Source organism: Callorhinus ursinus, unplaced genomic scaffold (assembly GCF_003265705.2).
Source record: "Callorhinus ursinus isolate GAN/ISIS: 27379988/994484 unplaced genomic scaffold, GSC_fseal_2.0 scaffold47, whole genome shotgun sequence".
NCBI classification, from domain to species: Eukaryota; Metazoa; Chordata; class Mammalia; order Carnivora; family Otariidae; genus Callorhinus; species Callorhinus ursinus.
Genome location: NW_027397109.1, coordinates 5942080 through 5968983, shown reverse-complemented (window position 1 = coordinate 5968983; position 26904 = coordinate 5942080). Strand labels below are relative to the sequence as shown.

At 42.0% G+C, this 26904-nt stretch overlaps 1 protein-coding gene across 4 annotated transcripts in view; it reads left to right on the top strand.

Annotated features, from left to right (window-relative positions):
- The window catches only part of CERS3 (ceramide synthase 3), a 115217-nt gene that overhangs the window by 65794 nt on the left and 22519 nt on the right, over positions 1-26904 (top strand). For all 4 annotated transcript variants that reach the window (XM_073882504.1, XM_025893110.2, XM_073882503.1 and 1 more), the window contains 4 exons: positions 199-291; positions 3406-3534; positions 6969-7075; positions 18665-18818. In XM_073882504.1, the coding sequence (XP_073738605.1) occupies positions 199-291; positions 3406-3534; positions 6969-7075; positions 18665-18818 (483 nt within the window). The remainder of the gene's footprint in view (positions 1-198; positions 292-3405; positions 3535-6968; positions 7076-18664; positions 18819-26904) is intronic.

Here is a 26904-nt window from a genome sequence, read left to right as displayed (position 1 = left end):
CACCACCTGAGCCCAAACTAAGAATTGGACTGTTAACCAACTGCACCACCCAGGTGCCCCTCAGAAATGGAAATCTTAAAGCATCATCATTTTGGGGAATTCCGTGGAACATAAATAGGTATAAACAATAGTTTAATGCCTTAAAATGAGTTGTTTATATGGTGATACTAACATAGTGACTACTCTCATTTTCCTTAGCCCTTGCTGCCATCCCAGTACTGGTACTACATTTTGGAGATGAGTTTTTATTGGTCTCTGATATTTAGTCTTGGCTCTGATGTCAAGAGGAAGGTAAGTATCTTTTTTTTTTTAAAGATTTTATTTATTTGAGAGGGAGAGAGAGAGAGCTCGTGAGAGAGCAAGCAGGGTGAGGGGTGTGCAGAGGGAGAGGGAGAGAGAATCCTAAACAGACTCTGCGCTGAGCGCAGAGCCAGATGTGGAGCTCGATCTTGGGACCCTGAGATCATGACCTCAACCGAAACCAAGAGTCTGAAACCAAGACTCAAACGCTTAACCAACTGTACCACCCAGGCGCCCTTAGGTAAGTGTCTTATTTACAAAGCTACTTTATCTACTTTTTCAAAAATTGTCACCCCCCTGCCCCCAGTCCTAATCTTTAAATTGTATTCTTATGTATGTTAGTTTCAATTCATAGCCTTTTTGCATTTTATAGCACATAGGATGGTGCAATACTTGCTCATGTTTTGGTGCCTCAATAAGTACTTGCAGTGAAACATTATAGACTATAGACACTTTCACTTGGAAGTTCCACTCTTGTTCAATAGGAAACGAACTCTCCTTTATGTGGTCTGTTTTTTCCTTTGGGTTCGGGCATTTGATGTTCTTCAGTACAGGTGCTAGTAGTTTTAATTCTGCAGCCACATCTTTTAGTTGATTACAAACCACCTTATAGTAATTCTTTGATGTATTCAAAGACTTTGAATACATGTTGTCCTTAATTCATCCAAGATCTTTATGGGGAAACTTTGCTTTGGGCATGCTTGGCTTTGCTTAGATATAGGGAAATTGAGCCACAGGCATGCTAAAAAAAAAAAAATGTATCCTCTGAGTTAACAAAGTGAGGCGTTTTAGGAACTGTTTGCTGATACAGAAAACCATATTAGATTCTCAATGCAATCACAAGATTTTATCAAATATGTTAGCAACACAGATCAAATGATAAATACTCTTGGCATATACCTCATATGCTACACTCTGTTTAAAAAGTCAGTCTGTGGCAAAATTTGTGTGATAAATAAAGTTAAGTTGAACTCAATATTAAGGAAATAAGACCAAGCTGACTTGATTAAATGATGTTTGGGTGCATGATGGTGCACCCTATCCATCACTAAGGGGCTCAATCAACTGCAGTCAACAGGAGATCTTAAAAGAAAACTTATAAAATGTAAGTAAAAGAACATATTATGAAAAAATCTGATAGAAATAATCTCTTTTTCCATAAAACTCAGCAATAGCTGTAGATGAACTGTCATTAACTTTAGTCTGGGCTAAGAATATATCAAAATTTAATTGTTTGAGTCATTTTCTCAAGGGAGAGAATTGAAAATAATCACGTTTTAGAAGGTCTTCATAGATACACTAAGGTGGGTCAAGGCTATAGTGATCCTGTCTTTCTCCCACATCTGATTTTTCAGTAGTTGGTTTCTCTTTATTATATACAGGCGCATTGGGTAGCTTTTCAAAAATTAAATGCAAATTTATGTCATGTATTTTGTAAATACATATTTTCAGAGACATAAAACTTTTGGAAGGTGGGTAAAGCACAGGCTCTGGAGTCGGAACGCCCAGGTTTGAATCCCCAGCTTCACCACTCACTAACCTCTCAAGCTAGCTGGCTAACCTCCCTAAACTTGATTTCCTCATCTGTAAAATGGAGCTAAAAATAGTTTCTGCTTTCTCTGGTTGTTGTGAGGATTAAGCTGGTATACCATAAGTGCTCAGTAAGTTGGGCTATTATTAGTAGTATCATGTTTACACTTTTACTTTGGCTACGAAGAAACTGAAATCTTTAAGTGTTTTTTAAAACATCTCTCTTGAGGTATCCTCACACCATACAATGCAGTCATCGAAAGTGTGTAATTCAGTGGTTTTGAGTATGTCCACAGAGTTGTGCAGTCATCACCACAGTCATTTATAGAATATTTTTGTCACCCCCCCAAAAAATATCCTGTACCTTTTTGCAGTCACTCCCCATTTCTCCTAACTTCCCCAGCCCTAGGCAACCCACTGACCTACTTTCTGTCTCTATGGATTTGCCTCTTCTGTATATTTCATATAAGTTGAATCATAATATATGGTTTTTTGTGTGTCTGGCACTTTCACTTCACATAATGTTTTCAAGGTTTATTCATGTGGAAGCATATATCAATCCTTCATTCCTTTTTAGTGCTAAATAAATAAATAACTGTCCATGGTATGGATATACTGTATTCTTTTTATCTATTTATTACTTGATGGCTATTTGGGATGTTTTCTTTTTTGTCTCTTAGGAATAACAGTGTTATGAACATTCATCTATAAGTTTTTGCATGGACATATTTTTATTTCAGTAGAATTGCTGGGCTATATGATAATGCTATATTTAACCTTTTTGGCAACTGCCAAAGATGCTGCACCACTTTACATTCCTACCAGCAACATATAAGCATTCCAGTTTCTCCATGTCCTTGCCAACACTTGTTTTAGTTCATCATTTTTGTTATAGCTAACCTAGTGGGGAGGAAGTGGTATCTCATGGTGGTTCTGATTTACATTTTCCTGACAACTAATGAGGGTCAAGTGTCTTTTTGTGTACCTGTTGGCCATTTGTATATTTTGTTTGCAGAAAACATTTAAGTTTTTATGCTCGATCGTGGTAGCTCTCTTTAGCTCAGTGTTGGTAATATTGCACTTACATTTGTTACTTGTTTCATATGCGGTAACTTATTTTAGTGGTTGTGTAATTTTATTATATTGTATATCTGTCTTTTTTCCCTTTTGGAATTAGGGAGTAAAGGATAGATGTAAATATACACAGGAATGTGTGTGTATGTATATGGTGTGTGTGTGTGTGTGTATGTGTGTGTGTGGGCGTGTGTACATATATCCAGTGTGGGGCAGTGGAAAGAAGAGCAGATGTTAGGATTTAGATGACAACTATTCAAAGCTGTCCCAAAGTTAAGTGACTTCATCAGTGAGGATAATATGTGTTAGTTCCCTCACAAGGAAGGGAGGTTTAAGAATCTTGGTTTAAGAATCCAAGTGAAAGCATTTTGCAAATTTCAGAACGTTCAGATGTAAGTTGTTGGTTTTTAAAAAATATTATTATTGTTGTTGTTAGCTCTTCCAGTGATTAGGAAATAATTACATTTGCTTAATATCTTCCATTTTCCTCTCATTGTGTAGGATTTTCTAGCTCATGTCATCCACCACCTGGCTGCTATTAGTTTGATGAGCTTCTCTTGGTGTGCTAATTATATTCGCAGTGGGACCCTCGTGATGATTGTGCATGATGTGGCTGACATTTGGCTGGAGGTAAACGTTTGCCGTTAAAAAAAGTAATAACAATACCATGTCCTGAGTTTCTGGGACTCCTTGCAGGAAGAATGGTCTATGAGTGATTTAGCAGGGCTCTCTGTCCTGAAAACACCCAAAGTCCGAGCATGTCTCTGGGTCCTCAGATCCTTCAAGCTTAGAGAAATGAAACCTTGTAGTGTTTAGTTTCCAGTCTTCTCCATGGTACTCGAGAGAGGTTAACCCATGGAATTCCACTTGTAAAAGTTGCATGCAGATACTAGCTCAGGAAGTAAGTTGAGATATTTGAGGAAGGAATGAACTCTAATCTCTTAAAAGGGAAATGAGGATTTGTGGCATTATGGATTCTTAATGTTGGATGGTACCATATATTTACTTAAGCCAAAGCCAAATACCCATTGGATGCTTGCACTGGCCCCATGCTGATCCTCCTCCAGCTTTAAAGAATGAGAGCTGATGTTTATTCAAATGACATCTATTTTCTAAGGAAGGAATGTTTTGGAGCAGAGGACATTAAAACAAGAGCCTTCCTTTTCCCAAACAACACAAAACATGAGAAACAAAGCAAATTAGGGTTGTTTTCTCTACTTGTCTCTGTTCCGTATTGGTCCCTGTTTGCCCTGAGGCAGTGACCCAACAGCTCTCTTGCCTGCCAGCTCTCCCGCTGTACTTAGGACCACATTTCCCAGAGCCAGGAGTTTGTCCTCTAAATACCTTCATTTATAATGGAGCTGAGGAAAAGGATGCTAACCCATCTCATGTTCAAGATTGCCTCTTGAAGGGCTGATAGCTGAATATAAGTTGGTATGGGAGAAATTCGATTTGATAGGATCTTGTTCTTCTAGATCAAGGTTCACCAAACTTTTTGGTGAAGGGCCAGATAGTAAATCTAGCTCTGTGGGCAACATAGGATTTCTTGCCATATATTCTTCTTTTCTGATTGTTTGCTCTTTCTTTTCTTGTACCCCTCTAAAAATGTAAAACCCATCCTTAAAGGGTGACCAGCTTTAGCCCATAGGCTGGACGGTAGTTTGCTAAACCCTGTTCTAGATGTAACCAGAAGTCATTTGAAACCATTTCAAAGCAACTGGTTACTGTTAAAATATTAAATGTGTACAGAATTTTGCTTCTTCTGTGTAATTGCCATTAGACATGTAAATCCCCTTCCAAAGGTCAAGATTATTCGGGGCAGCAAATGGCTTAGCAGAAGGATTGTGCCAGTTTTCCCAGGGTTGCAGTCTGAATGTAGCCATATCTGTTATAATTACCTCCTCCTCTGATCATATCTCAGTAACCCTGCCTGCAAATTAAGACCACATTGGTCATGACTTAAGAATTTTATGCTCTTCTGTTGCTTCTAACCCCTTTAGCCTTTGGTGTGTGTCCACTGTAAAAACAGCTTCATTGTGTTGTTAAAAGACAGTTAGATGTGGAGACTGGGGATAAGCTCTGGGTTATCCCTGCCCACTCTCCCCCACCCCATCACTGACATGCTATAATTCCCTAGGGGACTTGGGCAAATCACTTAATGCTTTGTTTTCTGTCCTCAGCGGTAATATGAGAAGTCATATCTACCCCTTAGGGTATATTGTGAGGTTTAGCTCATTACTGTTGGAAAATGTTCTGAGGTTCTTAGGTGAAAGAAAAAAAAAAAAAACAGAAGGAAAATGAAATGTCAGACTCAGAGGTCCCTTCATGGATAAACTATGAGAACAGCCTCATGTTGTTAATGATCATGAATCATTCCTGATTCACAAGCCATGATCTAGCCTGAGGTTCAATGAGCAAGACCAGTACCTTCCACCAGCTGGGAAGGGCAACACTAAGTGGTGGCATGGGGCTGATTTCTGATATCCTCCAAAGATGCCTAATCCACAGATTCCTCGAATAGTTGGCTTTAACGTTTGCCTTCTCAGGCAAGTTCTAATTGAACCCAGATATGGTACAACTTCTGCCCCTGTTTAGACCCTCCTAAATATGGTGACTGTTAATCTTCCATATTCCTCAAGACAATTGGTGGGTCATTTTTTTTTAGCTCTTTCTCTGCAAGGAAGAACAGCCTTGACATCCACAACTCCGACTTAGAAGGAACCTCTGTCTTCTTCATGCATCTTCCTGATCCTCTGGTTTTCCACACGTTCACGTTTGGATGCAGGACCCAACACTTGAACAGTATCCTGACTCATGCTTAGCAAAGGAGCAGGGGGACTGTTGGATCTCCATCCTTGCACAGCCCAGAATATGCTGTGCGTGTATTTACCCCAGGGAATGCTACTTTGCCCTCACAAGTGCACTCTCTTCCTGCCTATGCATATCTCTAGCTAGCTCCCCTAGCCTGGCCTCTGACTCTTCAAACAACTCCCACTCCATTCCAGGCACGCTAAACTTCTGGCCTATCTCCCCATACCTACCTCCCACCCCCTTGGCAGACTAGCCTTCCACCTCAGCATTTGAGGCTGTTCCCTTCTGGGCCCCCTGCCCCTCCACACTCTGATCCCATCCTTATCCCACGGTTAATATGGTGAAGTATGGAAAATGCAATGTAAACCCTTCCCGAAGTGTAGATAGGCTGCCTCTCTTGTTTTAGAGTGGCTTTGAGCTTCTGGGCCAATTTCAGTCCCAAAACCACCCTGACCCGAGCCACACTTCTGGAGGGATGACCTACACTCATCAACTCCTACCCACCTCCCATCACCCCCAAGTCCAGACACTTTCCCATGCAGCCTTGGGTTCCACTAGATAATGCAAGAGAGAATTCTCGTCAGTTAACCTTCTCCTACCACATTAAACGCTTTCTGTAATTCCTTTTCTTCAATATAGATCATACGGGCAGTGTAGACTAGCATAAAGTAAATGGGGAAAAATCGAGTGCTTGCAACTTTGTTTCAACCAAGACAGGGCCCCCAGAGCAGCCTCCTCACTCGGCCCCTTCTGTCAGCTGCCTTGATTGCAACGTGCCCAGCCCAGCCCAGCCCAGCCCAGGACTTCACTCATAGCTCAACTTTTCTCCAGTCCAGCTCTCCAATCAGTTAAATGGAGAAAATAAACAAGTGCCCCAATAAAATGCATGCCAGCATTCATTGTGCTAACTTGTAGTGCTTGTGAAGAACAGGAGTAGTATTAAAGTCATCTGAACAAAAAAATAAATAAATAAATAAAGTCATTTGAAAATATCTTTTTTTAAACATTCTATTCTGGCAAATTTCAAACATATGACAAAGAAAAGAGCATAATGGACCCAGTGGCCCATCCTCCAACGCTACCAGTTTTCAGTATGGCCGACCTTGTTTCGTCGATTTCCCCATCCATCCCTCTCCCCCACCCCGCTTTGAACCAAATCCCAGACATCATATCATTTCATTTATAAATATTTAATTTCAGAGTTTTATTCTAATATCACTTTATCTGAATATGATTGCTTTCTTTGTTTTCAGTCTGCCAAGATGTTTTCTTATGCTGGATGGAAGCAAACCTGTAACACCCTGTTTCTCATCTTCTCTACCATATTTTTCATCAGCCGCCTCATTATCTTTCCCTTCTGGTGAGTAGACAAGGGGCTGGGCCATGCCTTTGGGCACCATGCTGAGGTGAGCCTTGGCACGTTGTTGAAGTCTCTTTCTTACATTGATCTCCAGTTGTTTGTGCCAAGTTCAGTCAGAGAAAATAGTGGGAGGGGGCCATTTTTATAAATAATTAAAACAACACCTTCCAATGTGGAAAAGGCTTATGATAAAGGGAGGTGGAAAATGTGTAACCCAATGGGTAAGCAGCAACTCTTACTCTATGTCTTGTTTCATGAATGTGGATCTTTGTGTTTAACAGCTTTTCCAGTTATTCACTGAAATGTCATTGGCCAATCACCAGCTCTTTGAAAGAGAGGCATGTTCTATGTTAAAAATATAGTAATTATAGCCACCATTAACTGAATGCCAGACACTGGATTAGGCCCTTTGTATATCTTGGCTCCAGTCTATACAACAAATTATAAAGATAGGTATTATCACTCTTATTTCACAGATGAGAAAACTGATACTGATTTCATTTTCCATGATCACTGGTCTTAACAATGGTCTGGATATCCTTTTAATATTGATTGGTTCTTGATCAGCCTGTTGATTTTGTTTAGCCAAGGGCTGGCAATAAAGAACCCATATTGTGTCTCCTCTGACAGTCATCCGTTTGGCAAGCATGATTTTTCATGTGTTGATTGACAGGAACCGGAGGAAAAGTGTGAGGAAGTCTTTGATAGTTTGGGAGAAAGAACTTATAATGAACCATTATTTGGGGCTGGTCTAAGAGTTTCAGATCCTCTCAACAGGAAAGTAGGGTTGGTGTTGCTGAAGATCCTGGGTCCCAGGAGTAAGAGAAGGGGACCCAGGTTCCAGATCTGATTCCTAGTGGGTGGACAGCACCCTTGACTAACCTGCAGGGAGTCTGGTCAGACAGGTCAGTGGGTGCTGCCCTCCCTATGAAGCCAGCTACATCCTTAAGCCAAGACGAATGTCTTACTTAGACATTTTCTGGAGAGGAGCAGCAGAGTGTAGCTGGATTAAGTTCGTGGATGCAAGTCAGGCCTAGATTCAAATCCCGGCTCCACACTTACTACCTGTGTAATCTTGGACATGTTAGATCATTTCCCTGGTCTCAGTTTCCTCATCTGTGAAATGGAAGTAATTGTTGTCACAAGGCTTAAATGAAGTAATACATATGAAATAGTGCAGAATAGTGTCTGGAAAATAGTAAGGACTTGGCAAATGCCAGCTACGTTTATTAAAGTTATTAATAAGTCTCCAAGAATTTGAAATTTAATTTAGAATCAAATCTGAGACACACGTTTAAAATACTCTCCTTGGTTGATGAATCACATCACCCCCACTTTTGCTTTGGTTGAGCCAATGTGTTTGTGAAAAGATAATATTGTATGATAGCAGTTATTGATAGAATAGTATTGACTTTCAGGTAATATTTGAATTGTGGCTTTTCAGTGTGACTTTTATGATGCTATAAATCCAACATTTGCCCATCAATGGCCTCTTATGTTCCAAAAGTACCATGTGTTCCGGTTATCTGTTGCTACATAATAAACCGTCTGAAAACTTAATGGCTTAAAACAGTGTTGGACAAGGTTTTTTTGTAAAAGGCCACAGAATAGCTATTTTCAGCTTTAAGGGCTACATATGGTCTCTGTCACATATTATTCTTTGCTTTGTTTTGTTTCTTTTACAACCCTTTAAAAATGTACCAAGCCCAGCTGAGCTCACAGGCTGTAGAAAAACAGGTTGCAGGCCAGATTTTATCACCAAGTCTTAGTCTGCAGACCTCTCTCTTAAAACAACAATGTTTATTGATTATTATTATGGCTTATGGTTTTGGGAGTTGACTGGCCTCAGCAAGGTGGTGGTTTTCACCTAGGGTCTCTGTTGTGGTTACAGTCAGATGTGGTCAGAGTTGAGAATTTTCTTGAAGACCCTCACCCCACATGGTTGAAGTAACACACATAAAATCAACTGGTTGATGTTGATTTTTGGTTGAGACCTCAGCTGGAATACCTACACAGGACCTGACCTCCCCATAGCATGGCAGCTGGATTTCAAGGGTGAGCAGCTCATAAGAGAGCTAGGCAGACGCTGTGTCTCATTTTATAACCCACCTGCAGAAGTCACATCATGCCACTTCCAACCTCATTTTCTTCATTGGATCCAGGTGACCAAGGCCAGGTCATATTTGAGGAAAGGAAAATTTAGACCCATTTCTCCACAGGAGTAGTTTCAAAGAACTCGTGGGCATATTTAAAAACTTACACCATGGAAGCTCTCAGTCCAGGGAACTCTCTGAGAAGCTTCACAGTCTTGCTGCTATGGTTGACTTTAGATTTAGCAATGAAAGACGATAACCTCAGACATTCCCATGATGTCTTAAATCAACAAGCAAGCTTACTCTTGCCCAGAAAACAACCAAACATCGTATTGGGGTTGAGTGATTATGGAGGTGGTGTGTTACTTTCCCACACACCCTTGACTTTAAAAATCCTAGATTTAAGAAGTCGCTCTCTTGCCAGCATTTCTGGATTTCAAGAAGAATTAGTTGCATGCATTTGGCATTTTCTTGATCTTGATACTTTGCTGAATTCACCAGCCCACTGCAGAGGGCAGCCAATACCACTGTTTGCTGTCTTCAGGGAGTTGGATTGCAAATAAACCAGTATTAACAGACTTGATTGTAAAAATTTTTTTGCTGGTAAAAATTTTTCTGCACTGACGTTGACTGGTCCTCATTGTTTGGAAGGCTGGGGAAAGCCTTGCCAAGCTATTGGAAGTTTGAGAGATTGATTCTCGATGGTTTTTGAAAGACTCCGTTGCGGTGTGTTACCCTGGCTTAAATAGTGTTCCCATCAGCTTGAACGTGTTACACAATCATCTGGTGGTGCCAAAGAGGAAAAGTCAGTTCCTTGTTGTTAGCCTGGCTCCAACCATCTGTCTAAAATGTGTAAGTGTAGATTCATCTTTCAAGGATATTTTATTAGTTCAGTTTTGGGGGGAATTTACTTGGACCAAACAATGTGCAGATGATAGACCTCTTTCAAGATTCAGACATTTTTGAGGTGCCGTGGGAGGCAGCTGGCTATCCAGTTGCTCTGTTTCTCACAACTGCTTTTGTTGCACATTTTGTGGTATGATGAAGGGCTGAGTGCGGAGAAGTCTTGACCCATCTGAAATTTATCTGGAAACTGTGCGAGAAAGAACCAGAGCTTGTACATTACACTTGCCTTTCCCTTTCTTTTACTTTCCCTTCGTTTTTCCTAGCCGTGAGCATATTTGCTTTTCTCTGATGAGTTTCTTTTGTGTGGGTACAACTGTGTCCCCTCTTCTCTCCTTCTGCTTTTCTCAGAAATCTTGTTTAGCCAATTCTCACTCCATCAGTGTCAGCAAGTGGTAATTACATGTTTTTTTATAATACTGTTCCTCTCAACATCAGGCAGGAATTCCAGTTGGCCTGGGCTAAATTATTTTAATCCAATTGCCTGGTTACCTCATTTGTTTGTATTTTTATTCAAAAGCATTTAAATCTCAGGCTTATATTTTTTTACATGGTATTCCCAAGTGTTTTATTTTTATTTTTTTTAAGATTTATTTGTTTATTTTTGTGAGGGGAGAGAGAGAGTGAGAGAGAGGAGAGTGCATGAGCAGGGGGAGGGGCAGATTGAGAAGTGGACTCTCCACGGAGCAGGGAGCCTGATGCGGGACTCGATCCCAGGACCCTGGGACCATGACCTGAGCTGAAGGCAGATGCTTACCTGACTGAGCCACCCAGGCGCCCGCAGCTGTTGTTTTAAAATAATGGCTTCTCTGCTTTTGAATTATTGGATGTATCCATTTATTTGAATACTATACAAATACTACCAAGGAATCACTAGGCTAGAAAGACCTTCCTAAGTTCAGGTAAACAGCTCCCCTGACTCTTGACAGTTTCCTTCATAAACCACAAGGACAGATAACAATTTAGTCCAGGCTGATCTGCTGAAGGAAAGGAACATTCTATCTCAATGAAGTTTACAGGGGGCGGTGCTGACTCACTGCTCCGTTTCCTGAACTCATTGCACCTAGATGTTGCGAGGGGTACACGGTACACGGGATGAACGGGACACAGTTCCTACCCTGCGGGGCAGTAGAAGAGATCTTTGTATCAACTACCTTGTCTGTATATTTGAAGATTATTAATACTGACCTGTGTTTTGGATGTTCAAAAAAATTTTCCAATGGTGAATAATATTCAAATAAGGAACTTCCTTACCTGCAAGGGTACATATGCTTGCGGTAGCTTTATATGCCCCAGCATTGGTTCACTGGATTCCAGGCTTTAGCTTTCAAGGATCTGGCTCTCACTGGCATAGAGAAACAGTACCGTGGGAAGCCTCAGGGGAAAAGGAATTCTGTGGGTGATGTGACCACATAAGTACTTGGAATGGCTATCAGAGAGAGGGAAGTTTTAAGAAAAGACAAGACAAAGCAAGAAGCATACAGCAGTGCTCTTAGCTGACACACATCAGAGGGGAAACAAGAGTAAGGACACAATGGATCCATCCTTATAAGGCCCAGAGCCTGGGTGTCGTGGTGCTATGGTGGGCTTCCATGCCCCCATGGGATGGTACAGTGCCTTACACACAGCCACCAGAGGAAAGGAAGGGCTCGTGCAATTTGAGAGTGGCTCTCTTGGAACTGGGGCCACTCCCTTGAGCCACCACTGCAGGTGTGTATCTCAGAACTAGACTTTCCAGTTTCACGCCTCATGTAAGAGACAATGAATTTCACCGCCTGTGTTTGTTCAATGTCTCGTTTGACAGTGTGCCCTCCCTTGCACCTCTCATGCTCATTACTTCTGCTGTTCATAAATGAGTAAAGGACAGCTCCACCAATCACCCTTTTTCAAATCATAATACTTTAGGATAACAGACCCTACGCAGAATTTAGCCCAACCCCTTTATTCATTTACTTATTTGGGAATAATTTCGAGCATATAGGATAAATTCAAGTATATTACAAAGAACTTTAATGTATTACCTTCACCCAGATTTACTAGTTGGTATTGTGCCCTGTTTCCTTTCTCATTCCTGTTCTCCTACTCTCTCATCCCTCTCGCTCTCTCAACACACACGTGCACACACACACACACACACACATGTGCATATATGTGTCTACATATTTTTTCGGAATCATTTCAAAGTTGCAAACATCACTGTCCTTTTAGTCTTAAGTTCTTCACTGTGTCCTTCCCAAGAACAAGGAGATCCTTTTACAGAATCACAGTACAGTTCTCCAGTTCCAGAAATGTAGCAATCTACCGTCCATGTTTCAATTTTGTCCATTGATCCTATAATGTCTTTTATGGTTTTTTTCCCTCCTACTGGATCTGTCCCAGGATCATATTTGGCCTTCAGTTGTCATTCACCTGGAACAATTCTTTACCCCTTCTGTGTCGCAGGTCATCAGCATTGTTGTAGCATTTAGACCCCCTATTTATATTCCAGGTGAGGAGTTAAGATATTTCCAGGATCACACAGCTAGTTATGAAAGAACCAAGACTAGAAACGGGGTTATTTGAAACACAGAACAGATATGTTTCAAATTAAATTACTAAATCGGACAACTGAAAGCAGGCATAATTTGCCTTCCCTAAGTATTTATTAAATTTCCTTCAACTACACAGTCACTTTGAAATATAAGACATCCCTGAAATATAAGGTAAGCAATTACTCACCAGTGGAACCAGTCTTTGTTATCCTGAAAAAGCTTAATGCTCACACCTGCAATTAGTAAGAGAAAAGGACCTTCACCTTCCAGTATTCATTAGGAAAATGCAACTTTTGTTGGCTGCCTTATCTAGCCCAGCAAATCCAACTACTGTTTAAACCAACAATGTGATTTTTTTCAAACCACTGAAATTCTAGTGATTGCTAGAGGGAAGGTGGGAAAGCAAACCAAAGAGGGAAAAGGCCGAGGTTCACAATCCAGGGTCACAGTCGTGGTGCATCCGTTGGGACAGATTAAAGGCCAGTGGACGGAGCAGAGTGGCTTCAGGAATCCAGGAGCATGGCAGTCTCTGAGCATCCTCTGTGAAAAGAGAAATTCCATGTAGCCCGGAAGGGAAACATGGGTTTGTGTGTTCATGCGTCTGCCTGCACATGTGACACACGCATGTTTGGGACAAAATTGAGAAGGACAGAGATGTTTATTTTTCCCTTCTTCCCACTCTTCTTTTAGCAAAGGAAGAGAAGAGAAGGATTGGGATTGAGAGGCTGGACCATCCTTTAGAGAGGACACAGATAGAAAGAGGTCCTGGCGGAGTAACTGCAGCCCCCAGACCTGCTGTCCCTGGGCCCACACCGGCCACACGCTTCACAGCTCCTCTCCACTTTGGTCCCCCTCTGTCCTCCTGCACACGATGTTCCGGGCAACACAGCGTCCCCACTCCTCCAGAGCTCCTCTCCCTCTCCCGAGGGGCTTCCCCTTCCTTTCCCAAAGCAGAAGCTCCAGGCAGTTCAGCTGCACGCTCCCCTGGGTGTTGCTCTCGCCGTAGCGTGAACCTAAGCCCTCTGCTGGAGGAAGGGGTGGGTGGGAAAGGGCGTCGTCACAGCGGGAGTCTCGGCAATAGTCAGAACTACCATTTTTCCAGCGCTTCCTGGATGCGAAGCTCTTCCCGTTTATCAACTGATTTAGCCCTCACAACAACTTGATGAGGAGAGTGGTGGCGTTTCCATTTTACAGGAGAAATGGATGCCCAGAGAGCTTATGCCACTTGCTGCAGACAGCAGGCGAGGTGTGATCATCATCTAGCCGGCCCCGGAGCCCATGCCTTTCCTCTGCCCTCGCGGCAGTAGCTCGGCTCTCTCTGGAGGCATCTGCATGGTAATGGTGGTCTCTTCCATTTCTAGGACGCTACAGTTGGTAAAGCTGCCTGTGTGTCCCCCTGGAGCCTCCCAGTCATTGGACGGGGTGACTTCCACCCTGTCCAAGACCAGGACGCTCAGTGACTTGCGTACAGTTTACGAGGCAAGAAAAGTGGCCTCAGCCCCGGAACTCTGCTCTGATGAGGCTAGGCCAGGTGTATCACTCCCCTTTCTAAAACCAGCAAAGCTTCCCCGATGCCGGGACTTACAAAGCCGACAGGAGATGCCTGGTTTCACCTCTGCACCTGCATCTTATACCACCTCTCCCTGCCACTCCTCTCCCTTCAGCTACTTCTGTCTCATCTTAGCCCTTAACTTTCCTACAATGCCTCCCACCTGAGGGCCTCATACATGTGGTCCCTTGCAACCAGAATGTTCTTTTCTGTGTCTTCCCTTGAACTGCAAGAATAGAGAAATCTCAGTTCAGCAGTACCCACCCCCTTGTTTTGTTTTGTTTTGTTTCCTTTGTATGGATCACAATGAGTAATTACATGTTTAGGTCATTATTCACATTCTCTGGTAGGATCTATAAAGGAGATGCTTTCGAATTGTTTCCTTTGTTACTTTTGATATTGACAAATTCCTAATAGGGGACCTAGTAAGGAGCAAGACCCCTGAACAGGGGAAGGGAGGATACAGAGATGAAGACATCATGGCTGTTGCCTTCGGAAAGCTTGCCAGCTAGTGAAGAGTGAACTTGTACGAGCAAGGATGACCGCAAGGCAGGATGAATCAGGCCAAATGCTCTCAAGGAGTTGGTAGTGGGGGAGCCTAGAGGAATTGCCATACATTCAGAGGCGATCAGAATAGCAAGAAGACTTCCGTTGTAGAGGCGCCCATGCTTTGATGGGTGAAGAGAATTTCAGCTGAAAAGGGGAAGGGCATTGTAGGCTGAGAGAGTACAGAATAAGACACACAATTGCTTACAGGTCCAGCAAATCAGAATGGCAAAGAGGCTTATTATTTCCTGAAATCCCTGTGAATGCAGGCCCCAGAATGTGAGCCTTACAGCTTTAGGGATTTGGGCCAGTTTTATTCATTGCTATATTCCTGGCTCCTATAAAGTTCCAGGTAGCACTTTGGTAGGTGCTCAATGAACACTTATTGAATGAATTGGGTAGATAATCATTTCTTCCATTTTACAATTGAGAAAATGCACAGAGAAGTGGATCAAGGCTACACAGAACCAGGACTTTAAGTGGGAGAGCCAATATATTAAGAAACTATGGGAAAATATATTTTATAATGATGGAAGTGAGGAAGGCCCTTTAAAGCATACCATGGAGGCTACCTAGAAAGGCAAAAATTGATGAATTTGGTTACAAAAATGTTTTAGAAGTTAGTTTGCCCCCCCAAAAAATCAACAAGGTTGAAAGAATTAGACGATGTAGTGATATTTATTTATTTATTTATTCATTTATTTATTTATTTTAAAGATTTTATTTATTTATTTGACAGAGAGAGACAGCGAGAACAGGAACACAAGCAGGGGAAGTGGGAGAGGGAGAAGCAGGCTTCCCGCTGAGCAGGGAGCCCGATGTGGGACTCGATCCCAGGACCCCTGGATCATGACCTGAGCCGAAGGCAGACGCTTAACCGACTGAGCCACCCAGGCGCCCGTGATATTTAATATGATAAAAAATAATGTTGTTATGCTTGATATGTAAAGAGCACTCATGAATCAATAGAAAAAGTAAACATCCCAAATAGAAAAATGGACAGATACCATGAAGAAGCAGTTCACAAAAATATCAATCAAATAAATATAAGTATATATAACCAAATAAAAGTATATATCCATATATATTCACTTCACAAGAAATAAAAATGTAAATATAAACAGCATGATGTTCTTTTAGATAGAGGCTGACAAAGTACAATGTTGGTCAAGATCTAAGGAAGCAGGTACTCTCATACACTGGTGTAAGAAAATAAATCGGTATGGTCTTGCTGGGAAGCAGTCTAGCAATGTATTCTAAAATGTAAAATGAGTATACTTTTTTATTAAGGACTTTAGCTATTCTAAGAAAATAATCAAACGGTTCTATCAAAATGTCTTTACAAGTAATTCTTACAGTATTCTCTATAACATAATGAAAATTTGGAAACCACTATCTATCAAAAAGGGATTAGTTAAATAAATTATGATATCTATACCTAGATTTCTGTGCAGGTATTACATAGCCTGGCAAACTCTGGCTCGCAGGCCAAATCCAGCCCACTGACTGTTTTTGTTAATAAAGTTTTATTGGAACACAGCAGCACCCACTAACTGGTGTATTTCTACGGCTGGTCTTACACCATGGTGGCAGAGTTGAGTATTTGCAACAGAAACCAAATGGCCCAGAGGCATAAAATATTTATTATCCATCCCTTTCCAAAACTGTTTGCTGATCCCTGATACATAGATTTATTCATTGACACGGAAAGCTCTCTCTAGCATATGACTGAGTCATAAAAGCAGGGTACAAAAATCACATGCATAGTATGTTTCTGTTATATAAAATCATGTGGTCATGGGGAAGGGGCAAAAAAAGGAAAGGGACCGTAAAACTTAAAGAATGTATTTTTAGGGTGCCTGGGTGGCTCAGTTGGTTAAGTGACTGCCTTCGGCTCAGGTCATGATCCTGGAGTCCCGGGATCGAGTCCCACATCGGGCTCCCTGCTCGGCAGGGAGTCTGCTTCTCCCTCTTCCCTCTCGTGCTCTCTGTCTCTCATTCTCTCTCTCTCAAATAAATAAATAAAATCTTTAAAAAAATACATAAAATAAAAGAATGTATTTTTAGGAGGGATGACTTCAATTATGTTTCCCAAAATGTACTGGGTTACCTGCGAGTTGTGAGATGTTAGGTGATTTTTCCTTAACCTCTTTATATTTTTCTGTAATTCCCAAGCGTCTAGAAGGGATTTGTATAAGTGGAATGGATAAGTGGCCATTATCTTTGTTATATAGAGGTGTTATAAATTGTTATAATTTTGGACAGTAGTTTGGTAAAGTCTTAACAGTTTTTAATACACACCTGAATGTACATACTAATGTGCACCTTGAAACAGTCATTTCACATTTCGGAATCTGTACTTCTAAAGAAATAGCCTTCCATTTGGGAAAGACCACATACACCGAGTTGTTCAAGCAGTGTGAACTGTTTTTTGATTCCACGCTAAGTGGAGTTGAACATAAAACCCCATGTGTGGCAGACCTCTCTGAAGGTCAACAGCAAGTGCAGCTGAGGCTGGGGAACAGTTGACATCCTCATACGTGGCTGGTGGGACTGCACAGCAACCACTCTGGAGAGCAGGTTGTCGGTTTCTTGAAGTTCAATGTATCCTTATATGTGAGACCCAACCACTATGGTCACACAAAACCTGTATGTGACTATTTATAACAGACCTATTCATAATGGTCAAACACTGCAGACAACACGAACGCTCTCCGAAGGATGGGTAGGAACACAAAGTGTGAGACGTCCGTAGAGTGGGCTACCACTGCATAATCCAAAGCAACATGCTCTTGGTGCCCACAACAACTTGGAAGACTCTTAAAGGCACCGTGTTGACCAGAAGGCAGTCTCCGAAGCTGACACACTGTGTGACCCCATTTATATGGCTTTCTTGAAAACACAAAATTAAAGAGAGAGCAGATGAGGGTTTGCCAAGTTCTAGGCCAGGGGGAGAGAGTGGGACTCGAAAGAGAGAGCACAGGGTTTTTTTGTTTGGTTGGTTGGTTTTTTTTTTGGAGATGATGGAACGGTTTTGGATCGTAATCATGGTGGTCGTTACATAGATCTCTGTATGTATTATAATTCATACAACACCAAAAAAAGAGTCAGTTATACTATATGTTCATGTAAAAACTAAAAGTAAATATGTATAGGAAAAACCGGAAGATAATACACAAAGACCCCAATATAATTTGTTTAGCCTGGTGGTATTATGGGCAACTCTATTTTTTTCTTATTTTTCCTATTTTGCATGAATAGATTACTTTTATAATTAGAGTAATATAGTAACGGGCAAACCAACCCAGGAACTCTAAGATCATGGAAGTGTGTGAAGTTTGGGAAGGAAACAGGGGAGCCCTTCATTCAGCAGTCATATCTGAAGGCACTGTGCGTTCTGGGTCATCAGGGGCAGCTCAAAATGATGGCCACAAGTCTGTTCATGAAATCCATAGTTATGCAGTTTGCTTTAGAAAGTGGAAGTAATAATAGAGTTTTTGTTTCTTGAAAAGCCTCCTTTATTGGAAAATTTACTTTTGTAAAATTCCCCATTCACCTTTGCTGCCAAATATATGAGGTTGCGTCATAAGGGCAATTATAACCCCATGTAAACATGCATTATCCCATTTGTTCTACAAACCCCAGGGAAGCCGAGCAGGGCTGTGTACACTCTTCTGTTTGCAAAGAGGAAACCCAGGTACAGAAACTGCCGTGTAGGCAGCATGACAATAAAAATTCCATTTGCTTTAACTTTTTTCCCCAGAGGCAGACCGTATATTGTTTTTGTAGCTCGCCAATAATGATATAAAAGGTAATATTATCATGCTGTCTTCCCTTGAGAATTTCCTGGGCATGGTTAGAAATGAAATAAACGTTGTATGCCTTGAGAGAATAAGTATTTGTTTTCCCCCTGAAAATGCACTAGTACTGTGTAATGAAATGCTTTCCTCTGTTTGTTTTCTTTTAGGATTTTATATTGCACCCTGATTCTGCCTCTGCATTATCTTGAGCCTTTCTTTTCGTACATCTTCCTCAACCTCCAGCTCATGGTCCTGCAAGTCCTTCACCTTTACTGGTGTTACTTCATCCTGAAAATGCTCAGAAGATGTTTATTCATGAAGGTAAGGGCGGCCTGAGTCTTGCTGCTCTTAGCAAGTGAATTTCATTGACAGGTTGAAGGTGATGCCCAGACGATGGAACGCCCTAGTTAATTTGGAGTTAAGCAGAATTCCTTTTTTTCCCCTTGATTTGATCATGACTGATAAAAATGTATCTAAAATGTAAAATGTATAAACCTAAAATGTTTTTCTTTAGGTAGGTCTCTATAGTGCTTTTAGGAAATTGCTTTTGTTAGAGGACAAGTCCTTTTTATAAAACTTTTATCCAAAAATTGATTGTTGCTTTTTAAAGAATGTGCTAATGAGTTTAAATTTGCTCTGGTTTGGGACAAGCTTTATTGTGATAGTGGAGTAATATTTCAGAGCCTTAGGTTTACCTTCACTGAGCACCCAGTTTGCACGTAATGCTCCCCGCCGAGCCTTCTCCTACCATCTGAAATATTGTCTGTCATTTGGCTGTGCTTTTTTCCTGAAAACAGCTTCTTCTCTAAATAGTAACATATTAATAATACATTTTAGACAATAGAAGTTTTTTGTTTGTTTGTTTTGAATTCTGTTCTGGGTTTTAATTCCAGAACAAGGGTAGGAGGGCTTCAGAAATGAGTAAGACACAAATCACTGCCTTTGGGGAAACAACCCAACATCTGGGGGGGAATATTCACCTACTAGCAACTACCTATATTGTGCTAAAGAGACATCCCATAAACTTGCTGTGGAAGACAGAAACCAGTTGACTCAAGGTCCAGCCAGGGAACATTATCGAACGGATGGAATTTGACTTAGGCCTTGAAGGCAAGTAAAAAAAAAATAAAGGAAAAAAAAAAAAAAAAAACCCCACAGTTCCTTCTTTGTCGGTAAATCATACTTCTAAGGGAGTTTTAATTAAGGATCTTTTGAGGTGGAAGTTACAGTGGGCCCATTTTCAAGTGCTACCATCCATGTATACACAACACTGTATCATCAGAGGGAGTGGCTCGTATGTAACAGGTATGGCGGTAATTTATCTGATAAGCTCATGTTCTGATCAACTGTCCGATTAATTCATTTTCCTACTTTGGTAAATGACTGTTCAAGAATTGAATGAAATGGACATTGTGATAACTGACCTCTGGGTTTTCTACCATCTCCTAGCTTCTAGATCTAGACAGAGGTATAGGGAGTTGGGCTACATCTGGATTGATCGCAAACCAAATTCGGAAAGTAGTTTTTGTTTGCTGGTTTTACTAAATGACTGACTTGAGCTTGTTTTCTTGGGAGCGGACTCTTCTCCCTTAAAAAGTCGGCGTGCCAAGAAAAAACGCTTTCATCGAATGGTTCTAGCTTATTGATATTCTAAATAGTTTTCTCATGACCTCTGCAAAAGTTATTTTACTTCTGAGTGACTGATGATAAAGTTGAAGTGAGTGTGATAAGGTTAAAAAGTCGAGCAGTTAGACCCTTTGCACATCGAGGGCTTGGAGGGAAGGAAGGGCGCTGAACTGAGGCTGTCCCACCCCTGGGTCAAGCCTTCCTGGAGCGCCCATCTCCCTAGGCAGAAACTGTTCCCTTAATCACTGGTGAGTGACAATAATTACAGGCTGGAAGGGAGCCAGGCTGAACAAAACTTGGAGACCAGAGGATGCCCTTGTTTGGTTTTAGCAGCATCATGTTCATATTTCTGATCTCTAATGGGTTGTACCAGGCCTGATTGAAAACCCAGTGGATCGGGGAGCCTTGGACAGGAATTCCCGATTTCTCATGCTGTACTTTGGAAAAGCTGTTTCCAATTGCCATTTGATAGCAGTAGTAGAGGCCCCCACAGCCCTAATCCCTGCAGTTCGTATGACTTCAGCTGGCTTGCATGTGCACTCTGTTTTCCATAGCAGTGGCAAAACTGGCTGTGAAATCAGCTTATTCCTCCAAAGCCATAAAGCTGCCTTTTAAAGAATGCTATTTGAAGGCACCGTTGCATTGCAAAGGGGAGGAGACAGATAAAGGCGGGAGTTGACACTCTTAGAGGAACAATGAACAAGTCAGTTTTCAACTCTATTTAATAACTCGTTAGCATTTAATATACACGCCTCAATTGTTACTAAGGTGACGCATTCTTGGATATTTAGAAAATGGAACTGCCAAAGTTCTTAGGCCTCTTAAAATGTCTTTCAAATCTAACAGAGATTGGGAATTTGTCTTTTTAAGTTCCTTATGCCTGGTAGGCCCTTAAGAAGTAGTTTCGAAGATGCAAATGAATACATATCACACCAGGGTGGAAAGTTACAAGATTATTTATTAATCTTTTTTCTGGTCTCCATAGATTTGCATGGTAGACTGGAAAGACAAAAGTGACTGTACATCTTAAAAATGGCACTCGTTGAAATATCCGCACCTTATTTTCCTTCAACAGTGGGGTCACTGCGTGCATATGGCAAATGAGGACCTTCTACCATTTGCTTCTGTTAATACCTTAAAATAACAATATCCCTATAATTTCAGGATTCTGACATAGTGGTTAGCAGGCACTGATGAAACTGAGCTGGTTCCTATAAAATGGGGGTTTTGTGAGGGACTCCCAGCTCACACCTCCCATCAGGAAGTATGATGGGCTGAGGTATTTGTCTTGTCATTCTCTTTGTGAACACAAAAAGTGCTTTCAGAGGAAATTAGGAGGGTGGCATGCTCTCGTTTAATATTACTTAAGAGAATGTGATCATCCCTACGCTTTTATTTTCTTCTTCCTAAATATCACACTGGGTGCCGGCCAACTCAAGCATGTCTCTTTGACATCTTAGGCTGGTGTGCAGCCAAGACACGGAGGGCAGGGCCGAGCGTGCCGCCATTACAGCCTAGAGCCGGGATGGAACGACTAGCCCCTGGCAACCTGCCCCAGCCATCTGCTCTGGACAGGCAGTGTCTCTGGAGTTCACAGATGACACTTGACACACGTTCAACTCTTTTAGCTAAAGAAAGGAGGACCCTTCTCGTAAATAGGAGAAATCTGAGGCCTCAACCAAATTCGCACAGTAAGTTTGTGGCAAAGCTCGAAGTGAGTCTCTTCACTTGCAGTACTTTGCCTTTTCTAATTAACTGTTGATCTGAAATAGCCAGAAAATTGATTGAAAAAACTGGCATGGAAATAAGAAAGAATCCATAAACAACTTGAGTAATCAAGGTAGTGGAATAAAACACAGCACAAATTCTTTAGCTTGTTTCTGAACTTTCTAAAAATGTAAGAAAACGTTTCGGAATTCTTTTCTCAGTTTCAGAGCACTTCCCAGTAAAGCAAGTCCGGAATAGCTAAGAGTACAGGCTTTCCCGTTTGCTGGCTGTGTGATCTGAGGCATGTTACTTCCATTTACTGCCTCAGTTTCTCCACCTGTAAATTGGGGATGATGATATTAACACCTGCCTTGTAGGATAAAGCCCTCAGAACAGCACCTGGCACATAGCAAGCACATGGGAAGGTTGGCTGCCAGGACCATTACCATTATTCCTATTCACTCAGATTCTTTGTGGCAAGTCACAGAGAGGCTGTGACTTCCAGGTCGCCTGGCAGTTGGGTGTCAGTCAAGCCCTCCCTCCCTTCCGCTTAGATAATGCTGCAGCTGAGTCAGGTGTCCGTCCACGGGCGCCCATGACTGTTTGTTAAGCTATCTTCGGCCAGTTAATTTGCGTGACTCACATTCTGATGATCCTTTTTGACACACTCGCTCAGATATCAGTGTGTTAGTGAAGAAATACAAAATCTGTAACATCCAGCAAAACTCCAGGTCTCTTTTGTTAGTAGTTAATAGTGTATCTAAAAACTGCCCTTTGCTGAACAAGAGATAAAAATATCACAAGGGCTGGCAGTTAAAATAGAGTATTATAAAAATACTATCAGTTTGGGGCACCTGGGTGGCTCAGTCGGTTAAGTGTATGACTCTTGGTTTCAGCTCAGGTCATGATCTCAGGGTCATGAGATCGAGCTTTGTGCAGGGCTTGTGCTTAGCAGGGAGTCTGCTTGTCTCTTTCCCTACCTCCTGACTCCCCCCCAACTAGCTCTTGCATGCACATACACACTCTTGCTCTCTCTCAAACAAATAAATAAGTAAAATCTTTTTGAAAATGCTATTGGTTTATATTTCTATATTTCTGAATATTTATACAGGTTAACTGCTTTAACAATCTATTGAAGAAACAATAATGGAGTTTATAAACTTGTAACAAGTAAATGTGCAAAGTTGCTCAGCTTAAAGAATTCCAGATTTGAATATTCTTCCACACTGTACATTCAGCCGAGCCACAGAATAGACTTCCAGAACTGGGAGAGACCCCTGAATATCCACCAGGACGGCACGGCCCCCCTCTTCAAGGCCTTCCTACTGCACCACAGTGTACCGCTCACCTGTACATAAAACTGCTAGTTCCTAGAGGAAGAGAGGGGGGTGAGTGAAGAAGTTCCATGACTCACCCAAGGTCACACAGGAGTGGGTTTCATGCCTGCGAAGCCTGAGATTTCACAGGCTATGATGCTAACACTGTGCTCTTCTTCCTCCCCGGTAGCTCTGAGTCCTCCAAACATGAGTGATACGTATTTAATGTGTGTGTGTGTTTACCTGTGTTTCTCCATGTGTGAGTTTAGTGTGACGTAGGCTCAGCTCTCACACACTTCATCATCTTTTTGTTTCCTGTTCAGTGAGTTTTAATGAATGTATAGAGCATGCAACCATTACTCTGTTAAAATGTAGAACATTTCCATGACCCTATAAAGATCTTACTGCCTACTTCTGGTCATCACCCGTTCCCACATTGGCAACCAGTCTTCTTACTTCCATCCCCGCAGATTAGTTTCAACTTTCTTTAAAAAAAAAAAAAGATTGATTGATTTTGTGAGAGAGAGCGAGAGAGAGAGCAGGGGACAGGGGGCAGTTGGAGGGGCAGAGGGAGATGGAGAGAGTCTAAGCAGACTCCATGCTGAGCATGGCACCTAACATGGGGCTCGATCTCATGACCCTGAGAGCATGACCTGAGCCGAACATTTCATGGACTGCATCTCCCAGGCACCCCTCGACTTTCTTTTCTTTTTTTAAAGATTTATTTATTTATTTATTTGACAGAGAGACACAGCAAAGAGGGAACGCAAGCAGGGGGAGTGGGAGAGGGAGAATCAGGCTTCCCACTGAGCAGGGAGCCCAAAGCAGGACTCGATTCCAGGACCCTGGGATCACGACCTGAGCCAAAGGCAGATGCTTAACAACTGAGCCACCCAGGCACCCACCCCTCAACTTTCTTAAACCTTATATAATTAGAATCACACAGCATGTGCTTTTCTATATTCTGTCACTGCAAACTTCATAATCTTATCGTGCCTCTGCTCTGTTCCCTTTGTCATCGTTACCTTGCCAGTAATCCATGAATTCCAGCTCTTTGGAGAGGGCGCCCTTTAGAAAATCTCCCGTGGGCTCTCTCATTAGGGGATTTTGTGGCTTAAAACAATCATAAGATTTTATAAACTCGAAGGTGTGGAGTTGTTTAAAGAAGTCAAAGTAGAAGCGGCAGCCGTCTGCATGGTTCTAAGATAATAACAGAAGGAAAACATAGCAAACTGAGCAAACTGGCCTCTCCCCAGCTCCCTGCCTCCAGCAGAATTCCTGTTGCTTTGCCCTGGACCCAGAGGCCTCATTAACAGACCCCCAGGCCCAACCAGGGCACCTAGATGAATGCGCGGGAGGAGACCCGACCTTACACTCACATCTTGAGATGGAAGCAACTCAGAACTGGAAAGAGGGGTTCACCTGCCCGATGGGGAGTGGAGGCTCTGCGGGACAGGGGGGCTTCCTCAGGCTGCTCCAATCATGATCAGAACCCATGCAGTGACCTTTTCGGTGAATGTCTGTTTTTCTACAGCAGGATAACATTATCCAGGCATTTCTTTAGATACTGGGTTGTTTGATAGCCTTTCCCAAGCTATTTGGAAATTCTTCTAGCATCTTCTTCCAAACTGTTTCTTCTTGCTGTTAGGACAGTCCCAGTGGGTGCCCATGTCCAGGTACTGTGCCACCTCTTCCTGATGATGAAAATAGCCTGACTTCTCAGCTCTTCCTTCCAGGCACACGGGCCTCTGATGGAAAAAGATTATATTAGTGTTCCTAAATCAGTCAAACAAGATTGTATTTCAGTTTTCTTCAATCCATCCTCCATTCCTTTGGAAATAGGCGTGGGCAGTGGCTGGAGGTCAGCAGCCGAGTGAGGACTGTTATTTCTAGCATTCAGCTGCTGGGTGACTGTTCAAAAGTGGCAAATCTCACTTCTCCGCAATCGCCTGTGAATTTTTAATTATGCAAATGATTTTCCATACTTACTTTATCACGTATTAGTTCCCTTTGTGCATACCCCTGAACTTCTTGTCTTGTGTGTTTCTTAACAGTGGTTTTGAAGATACTAGTTCTTTGGAGGTACCGGACTAGTCAGGTCATTGGGTGGGCAGGAAGTCAGCTGAAGCCATTGTAAAAGGAAGGGACTTCTCAAGTGAGAGTTGTCCTGCAAAAACATCTTTGAGGGTAGCAGTAGGCACTCAAATCTTGCCCTTTCTTTCCTCTGTCCCAAATGTTGACTCTGATGTTTCCTTGAACCACTGGTCATATCTCACTGAAGTTGAAAAGGAGGTGAGGGATGGGGGGAAGATCCAAGGAAAAAGAGATAAAAGAAGCTCTGACATCTCTCATACTTGGCTTTAAAAAACATTTCACAAAATCCTTGGGGTGCCTGGATGGCTCCGTCGGTTAAGTGTCAGACTCTTGATTTTGGCTCAGGTCATGATCTCAGGGTCATGAGATTGAGCCCCGTGTTGGGCTCCATGCTGGGCGTGGAGCCTGCTTAAGATTCTCTCTCTCGGAAAGACATGTATCATATGACCTCACTGATATGAGGAATTCTTAATCTCAGGAACAAACTGAGGGTTGCTGGAGTGGTCGGGGGTGGGAGGGATGGGGTGGCTGGGTGATAGACATTGGGGAGGGTATGTGCTATGGTGAGCGCTGTGAATTGTGTAAGACTGTTGAATCACAGATCTGTACTTCTGAAACAAATAACGCAACATATTTTAAGAAAAAAGAAAAAGAAGAAGATAGCAGGAGAGGAAGAATGAAGGGGAGTAAGTCAGAGGGGGAGACGAACCAGGAGAGATGATGGACTCTGAAAAACAAACTGAGGGTTCTAGAGGGGAGGAGGGTGGGGGTATGGGTTGGCCTGGTGGTGGGTATTAAGGAGGGCACATTCTGCATGGAGCACTGGGTGTTATGAACAAACAATGAATCATGGAACACTACACCAAAACAAATGATGTAATATATGGTGATTAACATAACAATAAAAAAATTTAAAAAAAAAGATTCTCTCTTTCTCCCTCTCCTGCTGCCCCTCCCCCCCACTCATGCATTCACTCTCTAAATAAATAATAAATAAAAATCATTTCACAAAAATGGAATTGATTTTTATATATTCCTGAAAGGAACAGATACTTTCCATTTTATTAGTAGTGAAACAGACACACACACAAGCACATTAACACACGTACACCCACAGATGTCTTATATGGAACTTGAGTTTCTATTTCTGTGTCAGCCTAGACAAGGGGATGAGCACAGTTCATGGCTTATTAATAAATCTACACATTCACACCAGGGGGTAAAAGTGTTATTAGTGGGTGCTTGGGCCAGAGAGATTGGTAAAAGCATGTGTAGGGGAGAGGTCCCCTGTCTCTGTTAATACCCCATGAATTTCTGTGGCCCCACCCTTCCGGTAGCTCCTTCCCCCTCCTCTCTACATAAGTCTCAGCATAGCGCTTTATGTAGGATAAAAGAAACCTTATTCCTGAAAACCCATTTGGTTTGTAGATAATGGGTAAAATAAATGAACGTTTATAACACTTTCATTTTGATTTAGGATGTGGGCTTTAGTGTCTGAATGACTTACCATGTAGATGGTATTATCCATGTTCTGTTTGGGGAGTAGCAAGAATGCCATCCGCGGAAGCCTGGACTCTCAATGGGGGCTATTTTCTGCAAATTGTCTCTCCTTGCCATATATAACGGACTCTGGAAAGGCTAAAGAAAGCAGCACTGGGCACATG